The sequence below is a fragment of the Saimiri boliviensis genome, chromosome 9 (genome assembly GCF_048565385.1).
Source record: "Saimiri boliviensis isolate mSaiBol1 chromosome 9, mSaiBol1.pri, whole genome shotgun sequence".
Lineage (NCBI taxonomy): Eukaryota > Metazoa > Chordata > Mammalia > Primates > Cebidae > Saimiri > Saimiri boliviensis.
This window is the reverse complement of record NC_133457.1, coordinates 5,728,013-5,751,824: the sequence shown is the minus strand read 5'-3', so window position 1 is coordinate 5,751,824 and position 23,812 is coordinate 5,728,013. Positions and strand designations below refer to the sequence as shown.

Sequence of the window (23,812 nt, the reverse complement as noted above, 5' to 3'; positions counted from 1 at the left end):
CATTTAGATTACTGTCAGTAAATGTTTACTGAATGATGATTGTGTTACCTTTAAATTTCAACATCAGAAATAGTACTTACTCAGTGTATTTCCTTAGATAGGTATTATGTGAACAACTTTAGTAGCCTTAGTCTTAATTTACTTCCAGCGTCTAATGGGTTGATGTTTCGAGTAAGATAAGAATTTTTGAGGTTTTTATCTACATTTCTCTTTTCCTCAGTATGGATTTTTCTTTTTCATTAATCCTTGATGTACAAATTTCTACTCTTAGCTGGGCACAGTGGCTCATGCCTGTAATCCCAGCACTTTGGGAGTCCGAGATGAATGGATTGCTTGGGCCTAGGGGTTGAGACCAGCCTGGGCAACAAGGCGAACCCTCTCTACAAAAAATGCAAAAGTTAGCTGGGTGTGGTGGTGCATGCCTGTAGTACCAGCTATTCGAGAGGCTGAGGTGGTAGGATTGCTTGAGCCCAGGAGGCAGAGGTGACTGAGCAATGATATGCCGCTGCACTCCAGCCTGAGCAACAGAGTGAGACCCTGGCTCAAAACCCAAAATAAACAAATTTCTTACTCTTATGCAACTATGATGAAACAAAAGAGTAAGAGAGGGATTGATAGTAGTTATTTTTCTTTTTGTATGTATCCTTTGTTATTTTAGTGTAAGCCTCAAAGAACTGTGTACTTGTTTCAGGAATCCATGTATGTTGCTTACTGTATAATGAACTCAGCAAAAGAGAAACCCTCGTTAAGATTAATTCTGCATTTTTACTACCTACTTAACAGTGTAGAATAAATCTTAGCAAAGAAGAAAAGAAGTAAGTAGCTTAGCTTTCTTAAGCCCCATCTCTTTATGACTTCCCCTCTTTTCTAATATTCTTGCTCAGACTTTGGAATCTATGATGAAACAAAAGAGTAAGAGAGGGATTGATAGTTCTTTTTCTTTTTGTATGTATCCTTTGTTATTTTAGTGTAAGCCTCAAAGAACTGTGTACTTGTCTCAGGAACCCATATATTTGCTTACTGTACAGTGAGCTCAGCAAAAGGGAAACCCTCGTTAAAATTAATTCTGTAGAATTGTCCTTTCTTTTGGAGGAAAAGTTAAGAGAATCCTGTGAGAATTTCTGATGTATTATCGACAAGGAAGAGGAAATGCATCTCAGTCTCTGTCCTAAATTGTGTCAGGCATTTTTCCCCAGAAATAATGTAAGAAATAGTGGCATTATGAATTAAAGTTATTGGGGACTCACCTGCCAAAATGAATCTCTCTTTCTAATGGGGAGGAACTGTGGAATAATATGGAATCTGGAGTCAGACAATCCTGAGTTTGAATACTGGTTTACAACTGTGTGACTTGAGGAAAGTTAATTAATCTCTCTAAGCCTTAGTTCCTTTATTACTTAGTTCCTGAGCTAATAGTATTAAGACAGCAATCTTTATTTTTTTTTTTTTTTTTGAGATGGAGTCTCTGTTGCCCAGGCTGGAGTGCAATTGCGTGATCTCAGCTCAGTGCAACATCTGCCTGCTGGGTTCAAGCAATTCTCCTGCCTCAGTCTCCCAAGTATCTGGGACTACAGACACACGCCACCATGCCTGGCTAATTTTTTTTTATTTTTAGTAGAGATGGGGTTTCACCATGCTGGCCAGGCTGGTCTCAAACTCCTGACCTCATGATTCACCCGCCTCAGCCTCCCAAAGTGCTGGGATTACAGGTGTGAGCCACTGCGCCCAGCCTAAAACAGCAGTCTTTAGTCAACAAGCATTAGGAATTAAAAGTTAACCAGAAACAGAGCAGACTATATTTCAGAATGCCTAAAGCTTATTTTGCTTTCTTAGAGCAGTGTTCTTATAAAGGCATTTATTTCACAGGTTTAAATTATTCATATGTATGTGTGTTTGAATATGTATATGAAGCCATTCTAAAGTCTTTTTTGTTTTATAAAGATACTCCTGATTGTAAATTTTCTATTTTGCATCACAATTTTCTTAATATCTCCCCTACATAAATTTAACATGAAGATAGGAAAATAAAGTAAATAGTACCCTATGGAGCATAACTGTTAGGGATTCCTCTAAGTGCTTTACAAGTATTAACTCAGATAATACTCTATGAGGTAGGAAAAAATACTTTCCTCATTTTTCAGAATAGGAAATTGAGGAATATATAGGTTAAATAACTTGTCAAAGGGCACAGAAGCCCAAGAGCCAGTATTTAAACCTCAGTAGTCAGTGCCAGAAATCAGTGCATTATATTGCCCCCAAATTACGCTTATATATAATCTTTTTCTCCTTTTTTTTTCTTTAAAGTACAATTCCGAACAGTTAAATCTTTCTAGTTCTTGATGTTTGTGGACTGTTAAAATATTCTTTCTTAGAGTTTACTTTTATGCTATCAAAAGTAGTTTTTCTCCCTTTTGAACTTTATTGAATTTACTAGTTAGTATAGGACAGTGATTCTTAAATTATTTGGCCTTAGGATCCCTTTGCATTCTTAAAAATTGAAGAAGTTTTGCTTAAGTGGATTTTGTATATTGGTGTTTGCTGTATTCAGAATTTTAAAATATTATTTAAGATGTATTATTTTTTAACAGCTTTACTGAGGCACATCTTAGACTTAGATGTTTTTAAATTCACCTATTTAAAATACACAATTCAGGCTGGGTGTGGTGGCTCCTGCCTGTAATCACAGCACTTTGGAAGGGTGAGGCAGGAATATCGCTTGAATCTAGGAGTTTGAGACCAGCCTGGTCAACATAGTGAGAACCCATTTTTGCAAAAAATAAAAAAGTTAGCTGAATGTGGAGGCACATGCCTGTGGTCCCAGCTACTTGGGAGGCTTAGGTAGGAGGATTGCTTGACCCTGGGAGGTTGAGGCTACAGTGAGTCATGATTTTGCCACTGCACTCCAGCCTGAGCAATAGAGACCCTGTCTCAAAAAAAAAAAAAAAAAAAAAAAAATTATATGGTACAATTCAGTTATTTTAGTAACTTAACCAGGTGGTACAACCATCACCATAAATCCACTTTAGGACATTTTCACTACCTACCCCAAGTAAGATGTCTACTTATGGTTAGTCTTTATTCCTGCCCCAGCCATAGGCAACTACTAATGTACTTTCTTTATCTATGATTTTGCCTTTTCTGGACATTTTATATATGTAATACATTATAAATATACATTGATACTATGTATATATGCATAGTATATAAATATACTATTTCATATACTGTATAGTATTGTAAATATATTTATATAGTGGTCTTTTATGTATGGTTTCCTCTTAGCATTTTTTTTTAGTTCATCTAAATGTAGCATGTTAGAAGTTCTTTTTTGCTGGTCAAATATTCCATTATATGACTATACTAACTTAAAAGTCTGTTCACCAGCTGATAGACATTTAGATTGTTTTCGTTTTTGGCTGTTAGGAGTAATGCTCCTGTGAGAATGTGGTGTGTAGATCTTTGGGTGGACATGTATTCATTTCTCTTGAGTAAATACCGAGAAGTAGGATTGATGAGCTGTATGGTAGTTTTATATTGACAATTTTTGAGAAAATGCCAGGGTTTTCTCATAATTTTAAAGTTAATTAATTAATTTAAAGATATGGTCATCCCAAATTGTCCAGGCCGGCCTCAAACTCTGGTCTCAAGTGATCCTCCCATTTCTACCTCCCAAGTAGCTTGGACCCATTAGTTGTTATTTTCACCAGTAATGAATGAGAATTCCAAATCCCCCTCCCTGCTTTTTTTTTTTTTTTGAGTCTGAGTCTTGCTCTGTCACCAGGCTGGAGTGCAATGGTGTGAACTCCGCTCACTACAACCTTTGCCTCCTAGGTTCAAGCAATTCTCCTGCCTCAGCCTCCCAAGGCATGCACCACCACACCCTGCCAATTTTTATATTTTTTGTAGAGACAGGGTTTCACCCCTTTGGCCAGGGTGGTCTCGATCTCTTGACCTCATAATCTGCCCACCTTGGCCTCCCAAAGTGCAGGGATTACAGGCATGAGCTACCTAGCCTGGCCTTTTTTTTTTTTTTTGAATTATAACCATCCTAGTGGGTGAGGAGATGTCTCTTGTGGTTTTAATTTTATTTCCCTAATGATTAATAAGTGTCTTTTCACATGGTTATTAGCTATTGGTATATTATTTTTGGTGAAATGGCTACTATATGTTGCCCATTTTTGATTGGATTATCCTTGAGTTTTAAGGGTTCAGTATAAATTGTGGATACAAGTTTTCTTGAAGTCCAAAAGTTTTAAATTTTGATGAAGTTCAATGTACTCATTTTTTTTCTTTTGTGGACCGTGATTTCAGTGTCATATCTAAATATTTTTTTCTAAACTCAAGATTTTGAAGATTGTTTTCTGTTTTCTTCAAAAAGTTGTTTGGCTTGAGGCGAGGGTTTAAGTTCATCTTTTTGCATGTGGGATACCTAATTTTATATTATTTCATTTAAAATAATAACGGATTACATGGTAACACAAGTAACATATTCTTTAAGAAAGATAATTTCCCAAACAAAAATCATTAGTAAGCGGAGTGGTGGTACTGTAGTTTTTTTACTGTCTGACTTCATAGAAGACTGATTCTCATATCTGCTTCTGCATTCAGTCTGTTGCAATATCACACATCATGTAGCTTGTAGAAAACAACTGTATACTTGTAAGAGAATGAGTGAAAAGGTCAAATAATGCTTTAGTAGCATTACAAAAATAATTTTAATCAGGGATTCCACTGAAAGGATGTCCCGGCAGTCTTTGATGAAACTTTAGTTGAAACTTTATAGAGAATCTTTAGTATAAGAGCTTGTTGATTGATATCTACTTTAATCACTTAGAATTTCAATTAGGGCTTGTCATTTCCTTGGCATCTCATTTTATCATCTTATTTCCTTGTTTATTATAAAGCTTTTAAATATTCTTCGTAGTTTTTACAAAGAAGTAATATTTTAGAATGACTATGAGGGATTAACAAACTATGCTTCCTGGGCCAAATCCAGCCCATTGCATGTTTTGGTATTGGAACACAGTCACATTCATTCATTCACACTCCCCCACACCCCGCCCCACCCCGCAAGACGGGGTTTCACCATGTGTTGGTCAGGCTGGTCTTGAACTCCGGACCTCAGGTGATCCGCCTGCCTTGGTCTCCAAAGTGCTTGGATTACAGGCGTGAGCCACCACACCTGGCCCATTCACACTTTTAAATTTGCTCCACCTGTTGGAGATTACAGTCTTTAAAGTCTGATGTTAAGTAAGATGCCTCAACAACTACTTTATAGAAAGTGGTTTTCTATAATTAATAACACCAATCAGCTTTATAGTTAATAAGAAAAAAATACTGAGTTATCACATCATATTGGAAAGTTAGGCTTATTGACTTCACAATATTTGTATTTTAAAAATTATTTTTCAAAGGATGTTTTCTTTGTAGTAAAAAAAAATTCCTTGTTGAAGAGAAAGAATGGGATGTTCATTATTTTACAAATCAAATTAAGACACTTTGTAAAGTGCTGCTTTCCAATGAGTATCTTGGAAATATTAAAAGATGTATAAGGAGCTGTCAGGTTTAATCTTAAATATTTCAATTCGTGCTATTTCAGGATGATCTTGAAGACCTTATAGTTAATTGGGATGAGAGCAAAAGCATCGGTGACATTTTTCTAAAATATGTAAGTATTGTATTTCTTTTTTAAGTTTTCAGATTAAAGTATGATCTGATCAAGGACTGGTGAAGAATGTAATTTACCTATTTAAATGTGAGAGGTTTTAAAACTGACATGATTGTGTTTATAAAATATACTGGAAATGTTCTTTGTCTTCCGAAACATGCCTTCTAGACACAACTTAACACCTTCTTAATGGCCCAAGACTATTAGAAGAATGCTAATTATCATGCTGTGCTATAATTGTTTTAGTATATATCAAGTTATTTGCCCTTCATAAATGGCCACAGATTGTGTTTTTATTTTGTATATTATTTTTTATTTTAAGCTCAGTCGTGTAATATGTACAGGTGTATTGTGTAGGTAAAATTGCGTCATGGGGGTCTATTGCATTATTTTGTCACCTAAGTGTTAAGCCTAGTGCCTATTAGTTGCTTTTCCTGATCTTCTCCTTCCTCCTACCCTCCGCCTTCAAACAGGTCCCAGCTGTGTACTGCTTCCCTCTCTGTGTCTGTCTTCTCATCCTTCAGCTCCCACTTATAAGTGAGAACATGTGATGTTTCGTTTTCTGTTCCTGTGTTAGTTTGCTAAGGATGATGCCCTCCAGCTCCATCTATGTGTCTGCAAAAGGCATGATCTTGCTTTTTTTTTTTTTTTTGTATGGCTGCATAGCATTCCATAGTGTATATATACCACATTTTCTTTATTAAGTATATCATTGATGGGCCCTTAGGTTGCTTCCATATCCTTGCTACTGTGAATATTGCTGAATTCTACCAAATGTACAAAGAAGTTTTTATTTTTCTCCCTTCTTGTTGATAACACTGTTGTCATGTCTGTTTCTGTTTAAAAGCTTCTAATGAACTGCCCCTTCTTTACTAGGATAAGAACCACACAACTTAAGTTTTATAAATTCATTTTGATAAGTTTCTGTAAATAGAATTTGTACATTTCTTTGAATCTCTTTAAATAAAATTTGTAAGTTTCAGTGCCTTGAGTACTGGCATTTATACTTCTATTTTTTGAGGCCTCTTTCTAACTTCTTTCCTTACAAAATAGTCTCTTAGATGTGTTTTTAGTTTGGTTGAGAATTAAAAATTTACAAATTATTTCTTCATATGTTTTTTGATACCTTTTAATTTTCTCAATTAGCCAAGACCATTTTCCTTTTCTTGCTTGCATTTTTGGGTAATATAACTGATCTTTTAGTGGGGGTTTAGATTTTTGAATAAATACCATGCTTTTGGCATCTACATAGATCAGCTGTAATTTAATTAATATTTTTTGAACTCATAGACATTTTCTTTGTCATGTCTGTATCAATACAATTAAGCTTTAACATGCTTTTGTTTTTTTCTGGTTCTTTACGTGTTTTAGACTATATATCCAATTGATATATTTTGTTTGGCAATTAACTGTTTACTGAGAAATTTATAAAATAAGTTTCTGTATTTGAGAAGAAATTTATTTTAAACTTTTGCGTCTGATATGTCAGATTGTGACTATTAATTATTTGACTTTAAGTTTCACTGTCTCTAAGGGTGATAAACGTGTAACAATAACGTTTGTTCCCCCTTTTCTTACCAGTCAAAAGATTTGGTAAAAACGTACCCTCCCTTTGTAAACTTCTTTGAAATGAGCAAGGAAACAATTATTAAATGTGAAAAACAGAAACCAAGATTTCATGCTTTTCTCAAGGTAATGTATATTTCTTTAAGATAAAAATTTGAGGATTATTTCTGAAGTAATACATCAAAATCATGAAAAAATGAAATACATTTTAACTTTAGTAAAATGTATCTGTGTAGGAACATCTTAATGTCTGTTAATTTTAGTTGTACTTGTGGTGACAATGATATTTTGCTTTGAGAAGTTTGATATATTCAGTATTAGGTGCCAGGAGGCAGCTGAGTGAATAAGAATGTTATATGTAGTCATTTTTTTTTTTTTTAAAGTTGTGGCTGGGTGCACTGGCCAGTGTCAGTCTGTAATCTTAGCACTTTGAGAGGCTGATAAGGGAGGATTGCTTGAGCAACATAGTGAGACCCCTACCTCTACAAAAAAGTTTTTAAAATATTATACGTTATTTTAGTTCTTGAAACACCTAATGATTTTCCAGTGAGATTTGTTTTGCCTTTAATGACTTTTTTCTTACCAGTTCCTTTGTTATTTAATGGTACTAGCATAATTAATATTATTAAATGTGCCTTTTCTTGTGAACAATGCAAACTTAAGGGAATTGTAAGATGGGATATATAGAAGTTTGTAGAGGAACTCACTTTTTATGTAAGATGTTAACTTTTTATGTAAGGGCCAAGAGGTCATTTCAGGCCCTGAAAAATTATTCAGCCACAGTAATCTGCTGGGGAGCAATCACACCTTTTCTCTATTAGTTTGTATCAGAGACACGGATAATAAGGTGTAATCTAATAAAAGGAGGACATAAGACATACAATCTTTTCAGAAAACCTTTTTTGAAATTGTTGAATAAATTTTTTTCAGATAAACCAAGCAAAACCAGAATGTGGACGGCAGAGCCTTGTTGAACTTCTTATCCGACCAGTACAGAGGTTACCCAGTGTTGCGTTACTTTTAAATGGTACGTGTCTGATCTGTTTCAAACTACTTCAGATATTTTAATAGAATTGTTTTTTCCAAAAAAGTTGAATTTCTTCTCATTTTCAGAGTTTCTTAGATTTCAGCATTAAAGTTTATATATGTTTTGCTTTATGTATTATCTTAAAAAATACTTACTGGTGCTAAAAAATTCAGTCTAGCCTGCAATACTTTATTTATTGTGATATCAATTATATTGACTAGTAGTATACATTTTGTCTTTTCATTTAAAAGTCTATTTCATGGTGTGTCACTAATTCGAAATCATTTTACATCCAAGTACCTACAAAATTTGCCCACAAAATCACAAAGAGAGAGATAATTCGTATGTCCCAAGTTTTTTGTAGCCTTTTTTTGAATTTTAGTCAAGTTCTATATACTTGGCTTTACACTTACTTTTTTTGCCTTTAGATTGCTCGGAATACTCTTGAAACATGTACTTATTCTAGAACTGAACTACAGATATCAATAGAAGGGAGTTTTACAGCAGAGAATTTTTATGAGTAAATTTTGCCTGTGGTAAAAAATGTATATGTATATTCTGTTACATTTAGCTGGCTAAGGACAGTATCAGTTTTTATTTTATTTTTAATTAAGTGTGAAAACTAAATTATGTCCGTAATCCCAGCACTTTGGAAGACCAGGGGTAAGCCCAGGAGTTGGAGACCAGCCTGGGCAACATACAGAGACCCTGTCTCTAAAAATAATAATAATAATAATAAAATTATAAACAGGAATAAGTCTGTAATAAAGGATTTAATTCCTAAACTTATTCTACACTAATATGTACAGCAGACCAGGAGGCAAATTTTCTGACGGTTTAATCTGTTATTTTCTTTAAAAATCTTGGTTAGTACATGAATTATAGTAGTAACTAAAAATCTGACAATTTTTGTTTTCTTTAGAATTATCTAATATAGTTGAGAATTACTGGCTTATAAAATGATTTATCTACTATTTAAAACTATTCTGTTTTACAAATTATAAGGAGAATATATGAATAAACTTCAGGTTTCCAAAACATTGTGGTTTTCTTCTAATTTACGTATCTTCATTATTATTTCATTACGTACTTGTAGAAATTCATAAATGTTATGAATAAAATTATTTCTAAGCTTTATTACTATTATTGCACATGAGAGATTAATTAGGTGGACAGTGGTACTAGATTAAACTTAGATTTGATAAGACTATGCCAAGGATGACATAGGGACCACAAATAAACAACCTGGAGTAGAAGAGTCAGTGTGTTAAGTATAAGTCTCTAAAGTAACAACATCTGTTGTTAAAAGATACCAGATGCTCTCTGTGATGTAGCCATGGGCCCCAGTATGAAATACTAAATACATTATGATTTCTGAGCTTACGGAGGATCATGTGTTTTCATTTAGCACTATGGAGAGAGTTTGAGGAATCTAGGAGTCCTCAAGCATTACTTGAAGGGATTGGAACATAAGTGTAAGAAAATCAAGATTACATATTCTGAAAATTTAGTCAGTAAAAATGGAAACCTTAACAGATGTATTAGAGAGTTTTTTAGGAAATAGTGCTTAAAACTTTTTTAAAAGTAAAGATTGAATATTATCTTTAAACATTAATCAGCTGTATCAAGATGGACAGCATTTTAAAGCCTTAGATGAGAAATCACTTAATTTTTTATGCATGAAAAAATCTTTGTATTATTACAGATCTTAAGAAGCATACAGCTGATGAAAATCCAGACAAAAGCACTTTAGAAAAAGCTATTGGATCACTAAAGGAAGTAATGACGTAAGTGCATTGTTTCAATTTTTGATCGTGCCTTAGATTTCTAATGGAATTAAGAACAACTAGAATCATAAATAGAAAAATATCAATAGCAAAATTCTTGTAAAATAAATTATTTTTCTAATAGTGTAGTTACACAGAAGTGTCGTAAGATATGTTCATTAATCAAAACGCTTATTTCTGAAGTTATTAAACTCTTGGGCACAGAGAATAATAGTTTAGAAATTTGAAAATGTTACAAATGCCCTATTAGACATTTTCTTCATATAACTCTAGTCATAGCTTGTTTCTATGTTCATATTAATGTGGATTGCCCAAATGTAACGTGAGAATTTGACCACGGTGAAATGAAAAGATTAATAATACTTTTTCACTTTAACTTTTAACTTTTTGTTTTCTACCTAGAATTCTGTGGAATTAAATTGGCAGGATTAGTTGGAAATGTATTAAAAGTGTAAATTCAATGAAATTGATTTAGAGGGTTTGTTCGTTTGTTTGTTTGAGACAGAGTCTCACTCTGTTTCCCAGGCTGGAGTGCAGTGGCCTGATCTTGGCTCACTGCAACCTCCGCCTCCTGGGCTTAAGCAGTTCTCTGCCTCAGCCTCTCGAGTAGCTGGGATTACAGGCGCTTGCCACCATGCCCAGCTAATTTTTGTATTTTTAGTAGATACAGGGTTTCACCATCTTGACCAGGCTGGTCTTGAACTCCTGACTTCGTGATCCACCTGCCTCAGCCTCCCAAAGTGCTGGGATTACAGGTGTGAGACACCATGCCCAGCCTGATTTGGGGAGTTTGATCATAAACTTAGGCTGCTTACTATAATCTAACTTGGAAACAGCACTGATCAGAAATGATCTTTTGACTGTTAGGAGCCGAGTAGAAAACTCTTGCTGTTAACTGTTTTTGTTTTGCCTCAGAGAAGGCACTTTAAGTGGGCTTTATATATCAGTGTATTTAATTGATTTCTGAGATTCCAGGTGCTTCTGTGTGAGAGTTTCTTAAAAGGCTTCCAGAAAAGCTCTTAAGGAAAAACTTCACTAGCTCTAGAGAGGGGATTTAGCAGAGACCTCTCTCTCATTCTCTTATTTGAAACAGTAATGCTCAAATTAGTTATTATCAGCTTCTGTTGCTGCTGAAAGGGTTATGTAAACAGGTGTCCAAAGACTCCCTCAGATACCAAAATCTGCAGGTGCTCAGGTCCCGTACAGTCAGCATCTGCAGATACGGAGGGCTGACTGTATATACTTTTTTGTTTTGTTTTCTTTTTTGCTTGTATTTGTATTTTGTACATTCACTAAACAACCATCATGCTTTTGATTTTTTTTCCCCCTGGGACCAGGATAATAGTATTGTGACTTATGATGACAATTCTCTGTATTTTTTCAGCACCTTATGGTTTAAAATACTCTGACACATAATATTTACCTTGATCTTTTCAACAAACTTTACAAAGTAGACAGTTATTGTTTTCATATTTTTATAAAAGACACTGAGAGATTGTTACTTGCTCAATTTATCTGTTTAGAGTGTAGAATACTCTACAAGTGGCTTATGCTATTTGTTATTTATGTATAATATATTTTGGTAAGCAAAGATTATAAAGTAAGGAAGGAAAAGTAGCAAATAGATTAGTCATTTGACATGTTGCCTTCTTCAGAATAGTGTCAAGCTTGCTGCTCTAGGGATAATGAGCTGAATCAGTAAGACATTTAAGTTTCTTGAGAACTTCTGTTTTTAATGTATCCCTACCCTAAGTGCCTTTCCCATAGATTTTCAATAAATGTTGAATTATAGGAGCTGATATTTTAATGTCAAATTGTGATGCTGATTTATAAGCCTTATAGAATTTTACCAGATCTAAATTCTTGAGATTCTTGAACATTTACTGTAGAGATTTAATGCTTATTTTGGTTGATTAAAACCACCATAACCTATCAGATATAGGAAATGATGACACAACACCACTTCACTAGTCCTTGCCATTTAGGCAAACTAAAAACGCCTCCTAAAATTGGATTCTAACAACATCAGGTGTATGTGCTTAGTTTTTCAATATTAATTTGTTACATATACATATGTTTTTAGTTACTTCAAATATGACTTCTTTAAACTGCACATATTTAAAATATAGTTTGATTAATTTCGGCACACATATGTTCCCAAGAAACCGTCACCACAGTCAAGATGAGAAACATTTCCATCACCCCCAAAATTTACTCATGCCCCTTGGTAATAATCTCCTTTTCTGGCCCATCCTGTTTTGCCATTCGCAAGGCAACCTTCTATCACTGTAATTTAGAAATGCCCCAGATATTGCAGGGTAAGTTGCAGACCATGGCAATAAAGGGAATATCCCAGTAAAGCAACTAGTGAATTTTTTCATTTCTCAGTGCATATAAAAATTATGTTTATACTATACCATAGCCTGTGAATTATATAGTAGCATTATGTTTAAAAATTAATGTACATACCTGATATCTGAGCCCTCAGTAAGTTCTGGTCTTTTTTGCTGGTAAAGGTCTTGCCTCCATGTTGATGGCTGCTTACCAGGGTGGTGGTTGCTGAAGGCTGGGGTGGCTGTGGTAATTACTTCTCTCTGTCTCTGTCTCTGTGTCTCTGTCTCTGTCTCTCTCTCTCTCTCTCTCTCTCTCTCTCTCTCTCTCTCCCCCTCCCTCCCTCCCTCTCCCCCTCTCCCCTGCCCCCTCCCTCCCTCCCTCCCTCCCTCCCAACGTCTCACTCTAGTTGCCCAGGCCAGAGTGCAGTGGCACAGTCTCAACTCACTACAGCTTTCACCTTCTCCCACCTCAGCCCCTGGACTAGCCAGGATTGCAGATGTGTACCACCATGCCCAGCTAATTTTTATATTTTTTGTAGAGCTGAGGTTTCACGACTCCTGAACTCAAGCAATCTGCCCACCTCGGCTTCCCTAACAACTGGATTAAGTACTGGGATTACATGCATGAGCCACCACACCCGGGCAGCAATTTCTTCAAATAAGACAGCAGTGCAGTTGACCATATCAATTGACTCTTCCTTTCATGAACAGTTTCTCTGTAGCATGCAATGCTGTTGAATAGAATTTTACCCATAGTAAAACTTCAAAGTTTGGGTCAGTTATTTTAGATTTTGACACCACGTCATCAACTAAGTGTCTATAGTATTCTAAATCCTTTCTTGTCATTTCAGCAGTGTTCACAGCATCTTCACCAGGAGTAGATTCCATCTCAAGAAACCACTTTCTTTGCTTATATGTAAGAAGCAACTCTTTATCTATTCGGGATTGTTCATGAGATTGCAGCAATTCAGTCCCGTCTTTAGCCTCCACTTCTAATTGTAGTCTACTTGCTGTTTCTGCCACATCCGCAATTCCTTCTGCAACTGAAATCTTGAACCCCTCAAAGTCATCCGTAAGGATTGGAATCAACTTCTTCTAGACTATTAATGTCAATATATGATCTCCCATGATTCACAAATGTTCTTTTACTTTTCTTCATTTTTATTTGTGCCTCCTTGACCTGAGCTCTGGCTGTTGTTTTTTTTCCTCCCCTGCTTCTCTGCTGCTGACCACTGTAGGCTCCCTGCAACCTGCAACCTGTAACCTTGGACCTGAGGTCTCCGCCTATGCCCCTAGCCTCTCACAACCAGCCTCACCTGCCCGATAGATGTTAAATGGCAATAAAGATGGTGAATCCTTTCCAGTAGGTTTTCTTTTTCCTTTTTTTTTTTTTTTTTTTTTTTTTGTCAGTTCAAGTTTAATAGAAACTGCAAAAGATCAGTTGGCTGATGCCCTCTATTGATACATCATACAAATCAGTGGCCTGCCCCACAGCACAAATCAAGCCATTCCTACCAAGGGAAGAAAGGCTGGCCTCTCTAAACCCTCCCTGTAGGAAAGGCTTGGCTTGTACCACATCACATCTCATCTGAATCTAAAGTCTAGTGTTTTACTTATGAAAATAGAAAAGAGGTTTTGTTATGGCTGTCTACTGCAGTCTGGCACTAAAACGGCCCAATGCTCACTTCTGCTTGGAAAAATATTCTGTGCTCTTTTGGACATCATCCAGTAGGTTTTCAGTTGACTTGGTGACTCTTGTGATTCTTCTGATGGATTTGTTCTGTCTGTGGCAGCTATAGCCTTATGAAACGTGTTTCTTAAATAGTAAGACTTGAAAGTTGAATTTACTACTTGATTCATGGGCTGCAGAATTGAATGTTGAGCTAGCAGGCATGAAAACAAAATTAGTCTTCTGTACATCTCCATCAGAGCTCTTGGATGACCAGGTATATTGTCAATAAGCGGTAATCTTTTGAAAGAAACATTTTTCTGAGCTGTACTTCTCAAGAGTGGGCTTAAAAGATTTAGCAGGGCCAGGTGCAGTGGCTCACGCCTGTAATCCCAGCACTTTGGGAGGCTGAGGTGGGCAGATCACTTGAGGCCAGGAGTTTTAGACTAGCCTGACCAACATGGTGAAACCCTGTCTCTACTAAAAACACAAAAAAATTAGCTGGGTGTGATGATGCACGCCTGTAATCCCAGCTACTCAGCGGCTGAGGTACGAGAATTGCTTGAATCCGAGAGCTGGATGTTGCAGTGAGCCAAGATTGCGCCACTGCATTCCAGCCTGATGACAGAGTGAGACTCTGAAAAGAGAAAGAAAATGTAGTAGATCATGACAGATGTGCTGTCATCCATACTGTGCTGTTTCATTTGCAGAACACAGGCAGAGTCGATTTAGCATAATTCTTAAGGGCCCTAGGATTTTCAGAATGGTCAGTGATCATTGGCTACCACATAGTCACCAGTTGCATTAGCCCCTAACAAAAGAGTTAGCCTGTCTTTGGAAGCTCTGAAACCAGGCATTTACTTCTCCTTTCTAGTTGGGAGAGTCCTAGAAAGCATCTTCTTCTACTTGAAGGCTGTTTTGTCTACGCGGAAACTCTGTTGTTTAGCATAGCCACCTTCTTCAATTAGTTCAGCTAGGGTTTCTGGATAACTTGCTGTAGCTTTTCCATTAGCACTTGCTGCTTCATCTGGCACTTTTATGTTACCGAAATGACTTCTTTCCTTAAACTTCCATGAACCAGCTCTGCTAACTTCAAACTTTTCTTCTTCAGCTTTCTTACCCCTCTCAGCCTTCACAGAATTGAAGAGAGTTAGGAAATTGTTCTGGATTAGTTAGGGGCTTGTTCTGGATTGTTAAGGCTGGTCTGATCTTCTGTCTAGACCACTCAAACCTTCTCCATATCAGCAATAAGGTTGTTTCACTTATTATTCATGTCACTAGAGTAGCACTTTTAATTTTCTTCCATAACTTTTCTTTTACATTCACTGTTTGGCTGTTCGATGCAAGAGGCTTAGCTTTAGGACTATCTCTGTTTTCAACTTGCCCCTCTTACTAAACTCAATCATTTCTAGCTTTTGATTTGAAGTGAGAAATGTGCAACTCCTTCTTTCACTTAAATAGTTAGAGGACATTGTAGGGTTGGTTGTTAACTTCAATATTGTTGTATCTCAGGGAATAGAGAAGCAAGAGGAGAGAGAAATAGGGAATGGCTAGCTGATGGAGCACTCAGAACACACATACATTTATTGATTAGGTTCAATGTCTCATATGGGCATTGTTTGTGGTGTCCCAAAACAATTACAATAGTAACATCATCATAACACCCTAACAGATATCATAATCACCATAACAGATCATCATCATCACTATAACAGATATAATAATAATGAGAAAGTTTGAAATATTGAGAGAAATACCAAAATGTGATAGAGACACAAAGTAAGCACGTGTTGTTAGAAAAACGGCACTATAGACCTGCTTGACACAGGGTTGCTCAGAAACTTTCAATCTCTTTGAAACAACAGCAACAGCAACAACAAACAAAAAAACACTATATGTAAAGCACAATAAAGTGAGATATGCATTTATACACTTTCTAGGATTTTATTTACATGGAGTCTTTTGTCTGCCTTTTTCTTTTAACTCAGCATAATTACTTTGAGATTAGTCCTTATTGTTGCTTATTTCAGTAGCGAATTTACTGGATATATCACAGTTTATCCATTTTCATGTGGATGACGTTTTGATTGTTTCTAGTTCTTGGCTATTACAAGTAAAGCTGCTTTTAAAATTTGTGAACCAGTCTTTGGATAGACATATGCTTTCATTTCTCTTGGATAAATACCTAGGAGTAGGAACAGTAGGTCAGATAGTAGATGTATGCATTTTTTTTCTGGGGGTAGGGAGCAGGGTCTCATTCTGTGGCCCAGGCTGGAGCGTGGTGGTGTAATGTTGGCTCATTGCAACCTCCACCTTTCAGGCTCAAGCATTCCTGCCACCTCAGTCTTCTGAGTAGTTGGGACTACAGGTGCAATGCTACCGGGTAAGTTTTTGTATGTTTTGTAGAGACAGGGTTTCACTGTGTTGCCCAGGCTGGTCTCGAACTCCTGGACTCAAGCAGTCTGCCTGCCTCAGCCCCCCAAAGTGTTGGGATTACAGGCCTGAGCTACTGCACCCAGCAAGGTGTATGCATTTCTAAGAAACTGTCAAACTGTTGGCAAGATGGTTATATTATTTTACATTCCCACCAACAGTGTGTGGTATTCGAGTTTCCATGTCCTTAACAACAGTTGGTGTGGTCAGTCATTTTCTTTTTTTTTATTATTTATTTATTTATTTTTGAGACAGAGTCTCTCTCTGTCGTCAGGCTGGAGTGCAATGGCGCAATCTTGGTTCACTGCAACCTCTGACTCCCCGGTTCAAGCTATTCTCCTGCCTCAGCCTCCCGAGTAGCTGGGATTACAGGCAGGCGCCAACACGCCCAGCTAGTTTTTGTATTTTTAGTAGAGATGGGGTTTCACCATGTTAGCCAGGATGTTCTTGATCTCCTGACCCTATGATCTGCCTGCCTAGGCCTCCCAAAGTGCTGGGATTACAGGAGTGACCCACCATGCCTGGATTTGTTTTTTATTTTTTTAATTCTTATTTTTTGAGATGGAGTTACTCTGTTGCCTAGGCTGGAGTACAGTGGCACAATCTCAGCTCATGGCAACCTCTGCCTCCCGAGTTCAGCAATTCTCCTGCCTCAGCCTCAGGAGTAGTTGAGATTACAAGCATCTGCCACCATGCCCAACTAATTTTAGTATTTTTAGTAGAGATGGGGCTTCACCATGTTGACCAGTCTGGTCTCGAACTCCTGTCCTCAGGTGATCCACTGGCCTCAGCCTCCCAAAGCACTGGGATTATAGGCGCGAGCCACTGTGCTCGGCCTGACCAGTCATTTTAATTTGTGACATTCTAATAGATGTGTGGTTGTTTTTCCCATTTTCGTAACAACAAATGATGTTAAACATCTTTTCATGTGATTATTTGCTGTCATATTACTTTGGTGATGTGCCTGTTTGAGTCTTCTATTTGAAAAAAAAATTTGCTTGTTCTGTACTTGAATTTTGAGAGTTCTTTATATTTTAGTTAAAAGCCTTTTTTAAAAAAAGGTATATGGTTACAAGTATTTCCTCCTAGTTTCTAGCTTGTTTTTTTTTTTTTTTTTTTTTGACATTTCTTGCAAAAAATAGTTCTAGATTTTGAAGTCTAATTTATGAAATTTTATTTTAACAAAGAGAGAAATTTTATTTTAATGAATGGTACTTTTATCTAAGAAATATTTGTCTGACCCAAGGTTACAAGGATGTTTTTCTTATTTTCTATTTAAGAATGTTTGTGGGGATTAGTCTTTAGGTAAAAATCATTTAGGTCTGTGACCCATTTTGAGTTAATTTTGAAGTTCATTTTTAAACTACGGAAATCTATTCTAGCAGAAAAGAGTATCCTTTCGCTACTGAATAGCTTTTGTTCCATTGCTGAAAATTAGCTGCCCATAAATGTAAGAGTTTATTTCTTTACTCTCAATTCTGCCTCATTGATCTGTCTGTCTGTGCTTATGCCAGAACCACACAGCCTTGATTACTGTACTTTAAGTTTTGAAATTGGAAAGAATGTGTCTTCCAACTTTGTTCTTTTTCAAAATTGGTTTTGCTATTCTGAGTTTCATAAATTTGGCATGTGGCTTTTAGAAGCATCTTGTCAGTTTCTGAAAAACAACAATAAAAAACAGTGGGGAATGTGTATAGGAATTTTGTTTAATTTGTACGTCAATTTGAGGAGTATTATCTTAGCAATATTATTATTATTTTTGAAATGGAATCTTTACTGTCTGGAGTGCAAGGCACAATCTTGGCTCAGTGCAACCTCTGCCTCCTAGGTTCAACTGATTCCCCAGCATCAGCCTCCTGAGTAGCTGGGACTACAGGTGTGTACCATCATGCCTGGCTAATTTTTTGTTTGTTTGTTTGTTTTGTTTTGTTTTGGTTTTTGAGACAGAGTTTCGCTCTTGTTACCCAGGCTGGAGTGCAATGGCGTGATCTCGGCTCACTGCAACCTCTGCCTCCTGGGTTCAGGCAATTCTCCTGCCTCAGCCTCCTGAGTAGCTGGGATTACAGGCACGCGCCACCATGCCCAGCTAACTTTTGGAATTTTTAAGTAGAGATGGGGTTTCAGCATGTTGTAGGCTGGTCTCGAACTCCTGACCTCAGATGATCCACCCACCTTGGCCTTCCAAAGTATTTGGATTATAGGCATGAGCTACCTTGCTCAGCTTATTGTAGCAATATTAAATCTTCTGATTTATGAATATTTTTAATTTCTTTCAACTATATTTTGTGGTTTTCAGAGGATAAGCTTTGTGGGTTTCTTGTTAGACTTAAGTATTTTACTCTGTTTGATACTATTGTAAATGGAATTGTTTTCTTAATTTCATTTTTTGGATTGTTTATTGCTAGCCTATAGAAATACAATAGAATTTTATATGGTGATCTTGTATCTTGCAACCTTGATGAACTTCTTTATTCTAATAATGTTTTAGTGAATTCTTTAGGATTTTTCATAAGTAAGATTATGTCATTTGCAAATATAGTTTTACTTTTTTTTTTAAGCTGGATAGCTTTTATTTTTATATCTAATTGTTCTGGGTGAAAGTTGCAGTACAATGTTAAACAGAGAAGTGGTGAGTGTGGACGTCTTGTTTTGCATTTCGTGGGGAAAGCATTCGGTCTTTCAGTACTATGGATGAGCTCTGGAGTTTTTGTAGATTTCCTTTATTAGAGTGAGCAGGTTCTCACCTACATCTACATTGTTTTATGTTTTTATTATAAAATAGATTTTTGTTTTGTTTTTTGAGTCAGGGTCTTGCTCTGTCACTAAGGCTGGAGTACAGTGGTGCAATCAGCACACTGCAGCCTTCAACTTCTGGACTCAAGAGATTCTCCCTCCTCAGCCTCACGAATAGAGGTTGGAATTACAGGCACATGCCAACAGGCTCAGCCATTTTCTAAAAAAATTTATTTTTTAAATATAGAGTTTCACTGTGTTGACCAGGCTTCCTGTCGGGTTTTGTCACATGCTTTTTTGTGTGTCTACCAAGCTGGTTATTTTATTTATTTATTTATTTTTGTTCTGTTGATTATGGCATATTACATTAATTGATTTTTGCATATTAACTCAACCTTGTACTTATATTCCTGGTATAAATCCTAGTTGGTGATGATGTATAATCCTTATATGTTGCTGGATTTGGTTTGTTAGTATTTTGTTGAAGATTATTGTGTCTATAGTCATAAGGTATACTGGTCTGTAGTTTTCTTTTGATGTCTTCTCTGGCTTTGGTGTCAGGCTATTACTTGTTTCACAGAATGAACTGAATAGTGCTTCTTTCTGTTCTATTTTTTGTAAGAATTTGTGAACAACTGATATTAATTCTTCAGTATTTGTTAGAATTAATCAGTGAAGCTGGGCACAGTGGCTCATGCCTGTAATCCCAGCACTTTGGGAGGACGAGGTGGGCGGATTACTTGATGTCAGGAGTTCAAGACCAGCCTGGCCAACATGGTGGGCATTGTGGCACACACCTGTAATCCCAGCTACTCAGGAGACTGAAACAGGAGAAGAGCTTGAACCTGGGAGATGGAGGTTGCAGTGAGCCAAGATCATACCACTGAACTCCAACCTATGCAACAGAGCAAGACTGTCTCAAAGGAAAAAAAAAAAAATCAGTGAAACCACGTGGGCTTAGGATTTTTATTATAAGAAGTTTATCTGTTGTTATAGATCTATTCAGATTTTCTATCTCTTCTTGACTTAGTTTATGAATTTTGAATTTTGTGTCTTTCTAGAAATTGCCATTATATCTATGCAATCTGATTTGTTGGCATATGATTTTTCATAATGTTCCCTTATGATGCTTTCTGTAAGGTTAATAATGATGTCTTATCTTTTATCTCTGACTTTGGTAACTTGAATATTCTCTTTTTTTCTTGATCAGCCTAGCTAAAAGGTTTGTGAGTGTTGATTTTTTTCTCAAAGAACCAACTTTTGAGTTACTTGATTTTTTCCTGTTATTTTTGTACATTCTATTTCATTAATTTCTATTAATGTAATCTCTTTTTACTTTCTTCTTGTGCTAGGTTTAGTTTGCTCTTTTATTTCCCACTGTCTTAAGGTAGAAGGTAACATTATTGATTTATGATTGTTCTTTCTTATTCCCATTTACAGCTAAAAACTCCCTCTAAGCACTGCTTTAGTTGCATCTCACAAATTTTGGTGTGCTGTGTTTCTGTCTCAGAAAGTCTTTTCTGATTTCCCTTGTGATTTTTTTCTTGACCCATTGGTTATTTAGGAGTATGTTAATTCCCACATATTTGTGAATTTCTACAAAGTTTTCTTTTGGTATTAATTTCTAGTTTCACTCCATTTTTATTCCATGATTTCAGTTTTTTTAATCAACTTTACATGATACCTTGCATGATTTCAATCTTTTAAAACTTTTTGAGGCTTTTCTTCTGTGGCTTACCCTGGAGAATATGCCATGTACACTTCAGAAGAATGTGTGTATTTGCTGTTGTTGGGTGGAATATTCTGTAGATTTCTGTTAGGTTTAGTTGTTTTATAGTGTTGTTCAAGTCTCCTGTTTCCTCCTTCTGTCTAGTAGTTCTGTTCTTTATTGAATGTGGAGTATTGGAGTCCTCAACTATTATTTTTGAATTGTCTAATGTCTTCATTTCAGTGTTTGCTTAAGTTCATACGTGCCTTATAATTGTTACATTTTTCTGATGGATTGACTCTTTTATCATTGTAAAGCGTCTATAGTAAAAATTTTTGTCTTAAAGCTTTTTAAAATATGATATTACGGTAACAGTTACAGTTCTGTTTTGCTTTCTGTTTTTGTGGTATCTTTTTCCATCCTTTTTCTTTCAACCTATTTGTGTTTTAATCTCGCCTATCTCTTACAGACAGCATATAGTTGGACCATGTGTTTTTATTCAGGCTGATAATCTCTGGTTCTGGATTATTGACTGCATTTTCATTTAATGTTATTTATATAATTGATATATTTGGATTTACTCTGCCATTTTACTTATTGCTTTTTATGTCTAATGTCTTTTTTTCCCTTTGTTCTACCTTTTTTTTTAACATTAACTGAATATTCTCAGTGTAACGTTTTAATTTTTTTTAAAGCAATCCTTATTTTAGCACTGGACATTTCATTTTTTAAATAATTTTAGGCTGAGCATGGTGGCTATTGCCTGTAATCCCAGCACTTTGGGAGGCCAAGGTGGGTGCATGGCCAAGACCCACCTGGGCAACATGGCGAAACCCTGTCTCTACAAAAAGTTTTTAAAAAAATTATTATTTCACTATATACACTTTTAACTTGTTTTCTTAGTTGGTTGCTCCAGGGATTATCACATGTATCTTACCAGAAACGACTTCAGATTTGTAATGACTGTCTCCAGTGAGTTCTAGTGACATCACATCAGATTTGTAATGACTGTCTCCAGTGAGTTCTAGTGACATTACTTCTCTATTCTCTCTCCCTCCTTTGTGTGCTGTTATTTTAAAACGTAATACATTTATTATGGGTTCTAACCCATTTATTATATGTGTTACATGGTTATAATTCTAGTATTTTTTTATTTATATTGATGGGAGATTGGTTCCAGGACACTGCCCTACCCAATCATAGATACCAAAATTTTCGAATCTTCAGGTCTCTTGTATAAAGTATTGTAATATTTGCATATACTATACCTAATAAAGAATCTCCAAATTACTTCTAATACAGTGTAAATGCTGTGTAAATAGTTATTTGTTATTATTTCTACTTTTTAAATTGGATTGTTATTTTTTTTTTTTCTGAATCATTTTGATGAGGTTGTTTGAAGTCATAACTGAGGGAATCCGTAGATAAGGAGGACCGTATTATTAATTACGTCACATAATTTTATATCTTTTCAAACAAGACAGAAAGGAGAGCAAGTGCATATAGTTTATTAATCTTATTTACTGTTTCTGCTATTAATCATTCATATTTATTGTCTAGTGTAATTTCTCTTACTCCAGAAGAGCTTTAGTTTTATATCAGATTTTATCTTTGTTCACTATTTTTAAAGCTCTGGTTATGAATTATTTGTCCAGGTGTCACTTTCTTTGTGTGTGTGTGTGTGTGTGTGTGTGTGTGTTTGGAGACAGAGTCTTACTCTATCACCCAGGCTGGAGTGCAGTGGCATGATCTGGGATCATTGCAGTCTTTGCCTCCCCTGTTCAAGTGATTCTCATACCTCAGCCCCCTGAGTAACTGGGATTACAGGTGGGCACCACCATGCCCAGCTAATTTTTGTATTTTTGGTAGAGACAGGGTTTCACCATGTTGGCCACTTTGGTCATGAACTCCTGACCTCAGATGATCCACCTGCCTTGGCTTCTCAAAGTGCTGGGATTACAGATTTTCTTCATGTTTTTGTGCTTGAGGTTTGTTGCACTTTTTGGCTTTGTGGAATTAAAGTTTTTATCAAGTTTGGGAAAATTACACCTATATTTGGCTTCTCAAGTTAGTCATACAACTCATGGGTGCTATGCTTTTTTTTCCTTTCTGTTGTGTCTCACTTTAATTTTGGATTATTTCTATTATAAAAGCTGATTATATAAATTGGATCATTCATCTTGTAGTAGTTATGTTTTAATTGGCTTTTGTGTTTTTGATATTGAATTGAATAACCTAGATAAATTTAGTTAACATACAGGTTCTCCAAGTTCAAAAGGCATGCTAAGACATTTTTGGGGACACCAGCTGGTAACATGTTTATACATTTTGTGGATCATTCACAGGCTGTTATTCTTAAAACTAAAAGACCACATCTATAAAATCATACACTCCAAGTAAGATTCATTTCTTAATTGGTATCATGAGACTCCAAAACTAATTCAGTACTCAAAAATTGCTGCAATACAAAATTATGTCTCAGAGTTAGCTGAGATTCCAGAGCTTTCCTCTTCTTTTTCTACAATTCTTTTTTTTATCCTTCTCTAAACTAAACTCTTTTTCCAAAATTTCTCAGATTCTTGTATCAAGAGTTTGTTTGTTTGTTTGTTTGTTTGTTTGTTTGTTTGTTTTAGTGACAGAGCCTCACTCTTACAGGCTGCAGTGCAGTGGCACAGTCTTGGCTCACTGCAACCTCTACTTCCCAGACTTAAGTGGTCCTACTGCCTCAGCCTCCTGAGTATGTTGGACTACAGGCGTGCACCACCATACCTGGTATTTTATTAGATTCTAGACATTGTCAGTTTTACTTTTTTGAGAGCTAGATATTTTTGTATTCTTACAAATGTTTTTGAGTTTTTTCTGGCATGCAGTTAAGTATCTTGCAAGCA

At 35.9% G+C, this 23,812-nt stretch overlaps 1 protein-coding gene across 6 annotated transcripts in view; it reads left to right on the top strand.

The window, feature by feature from the left end:
* ECT2 (epithelial cell transforming 2) overlaps window positions 1–23,812 on the top strand; it is a 76,356-nt gene that overhangs the window by 30,540 nt on the left and 22,004 nt on the right. For all 6 annotated transcript variants that reach the window (XM_003925110.4, XM_003925111.4, XM_074405421.1 and 3 more), the window contains 4 exons: window positions 5,600–5,668; window positions 7,250–7,360; window positions 8,165–8,261; window positions 9,967–10,048. In XM_003925110.4, the coding sequence (XP_003925159.1) occupies window positions 5,600–5,668; window positions 7,250–7,360; window positions 8,165–8,261; window positions 9,967–10,048 (359 nt within the window). The remainder of the gene's footprint in view (window positions 1–5,599; window positions 5,669–7,249; window positions 7,361–8,164; window positions 8,262–9,966; window positions 10,049–23,812) is intronic.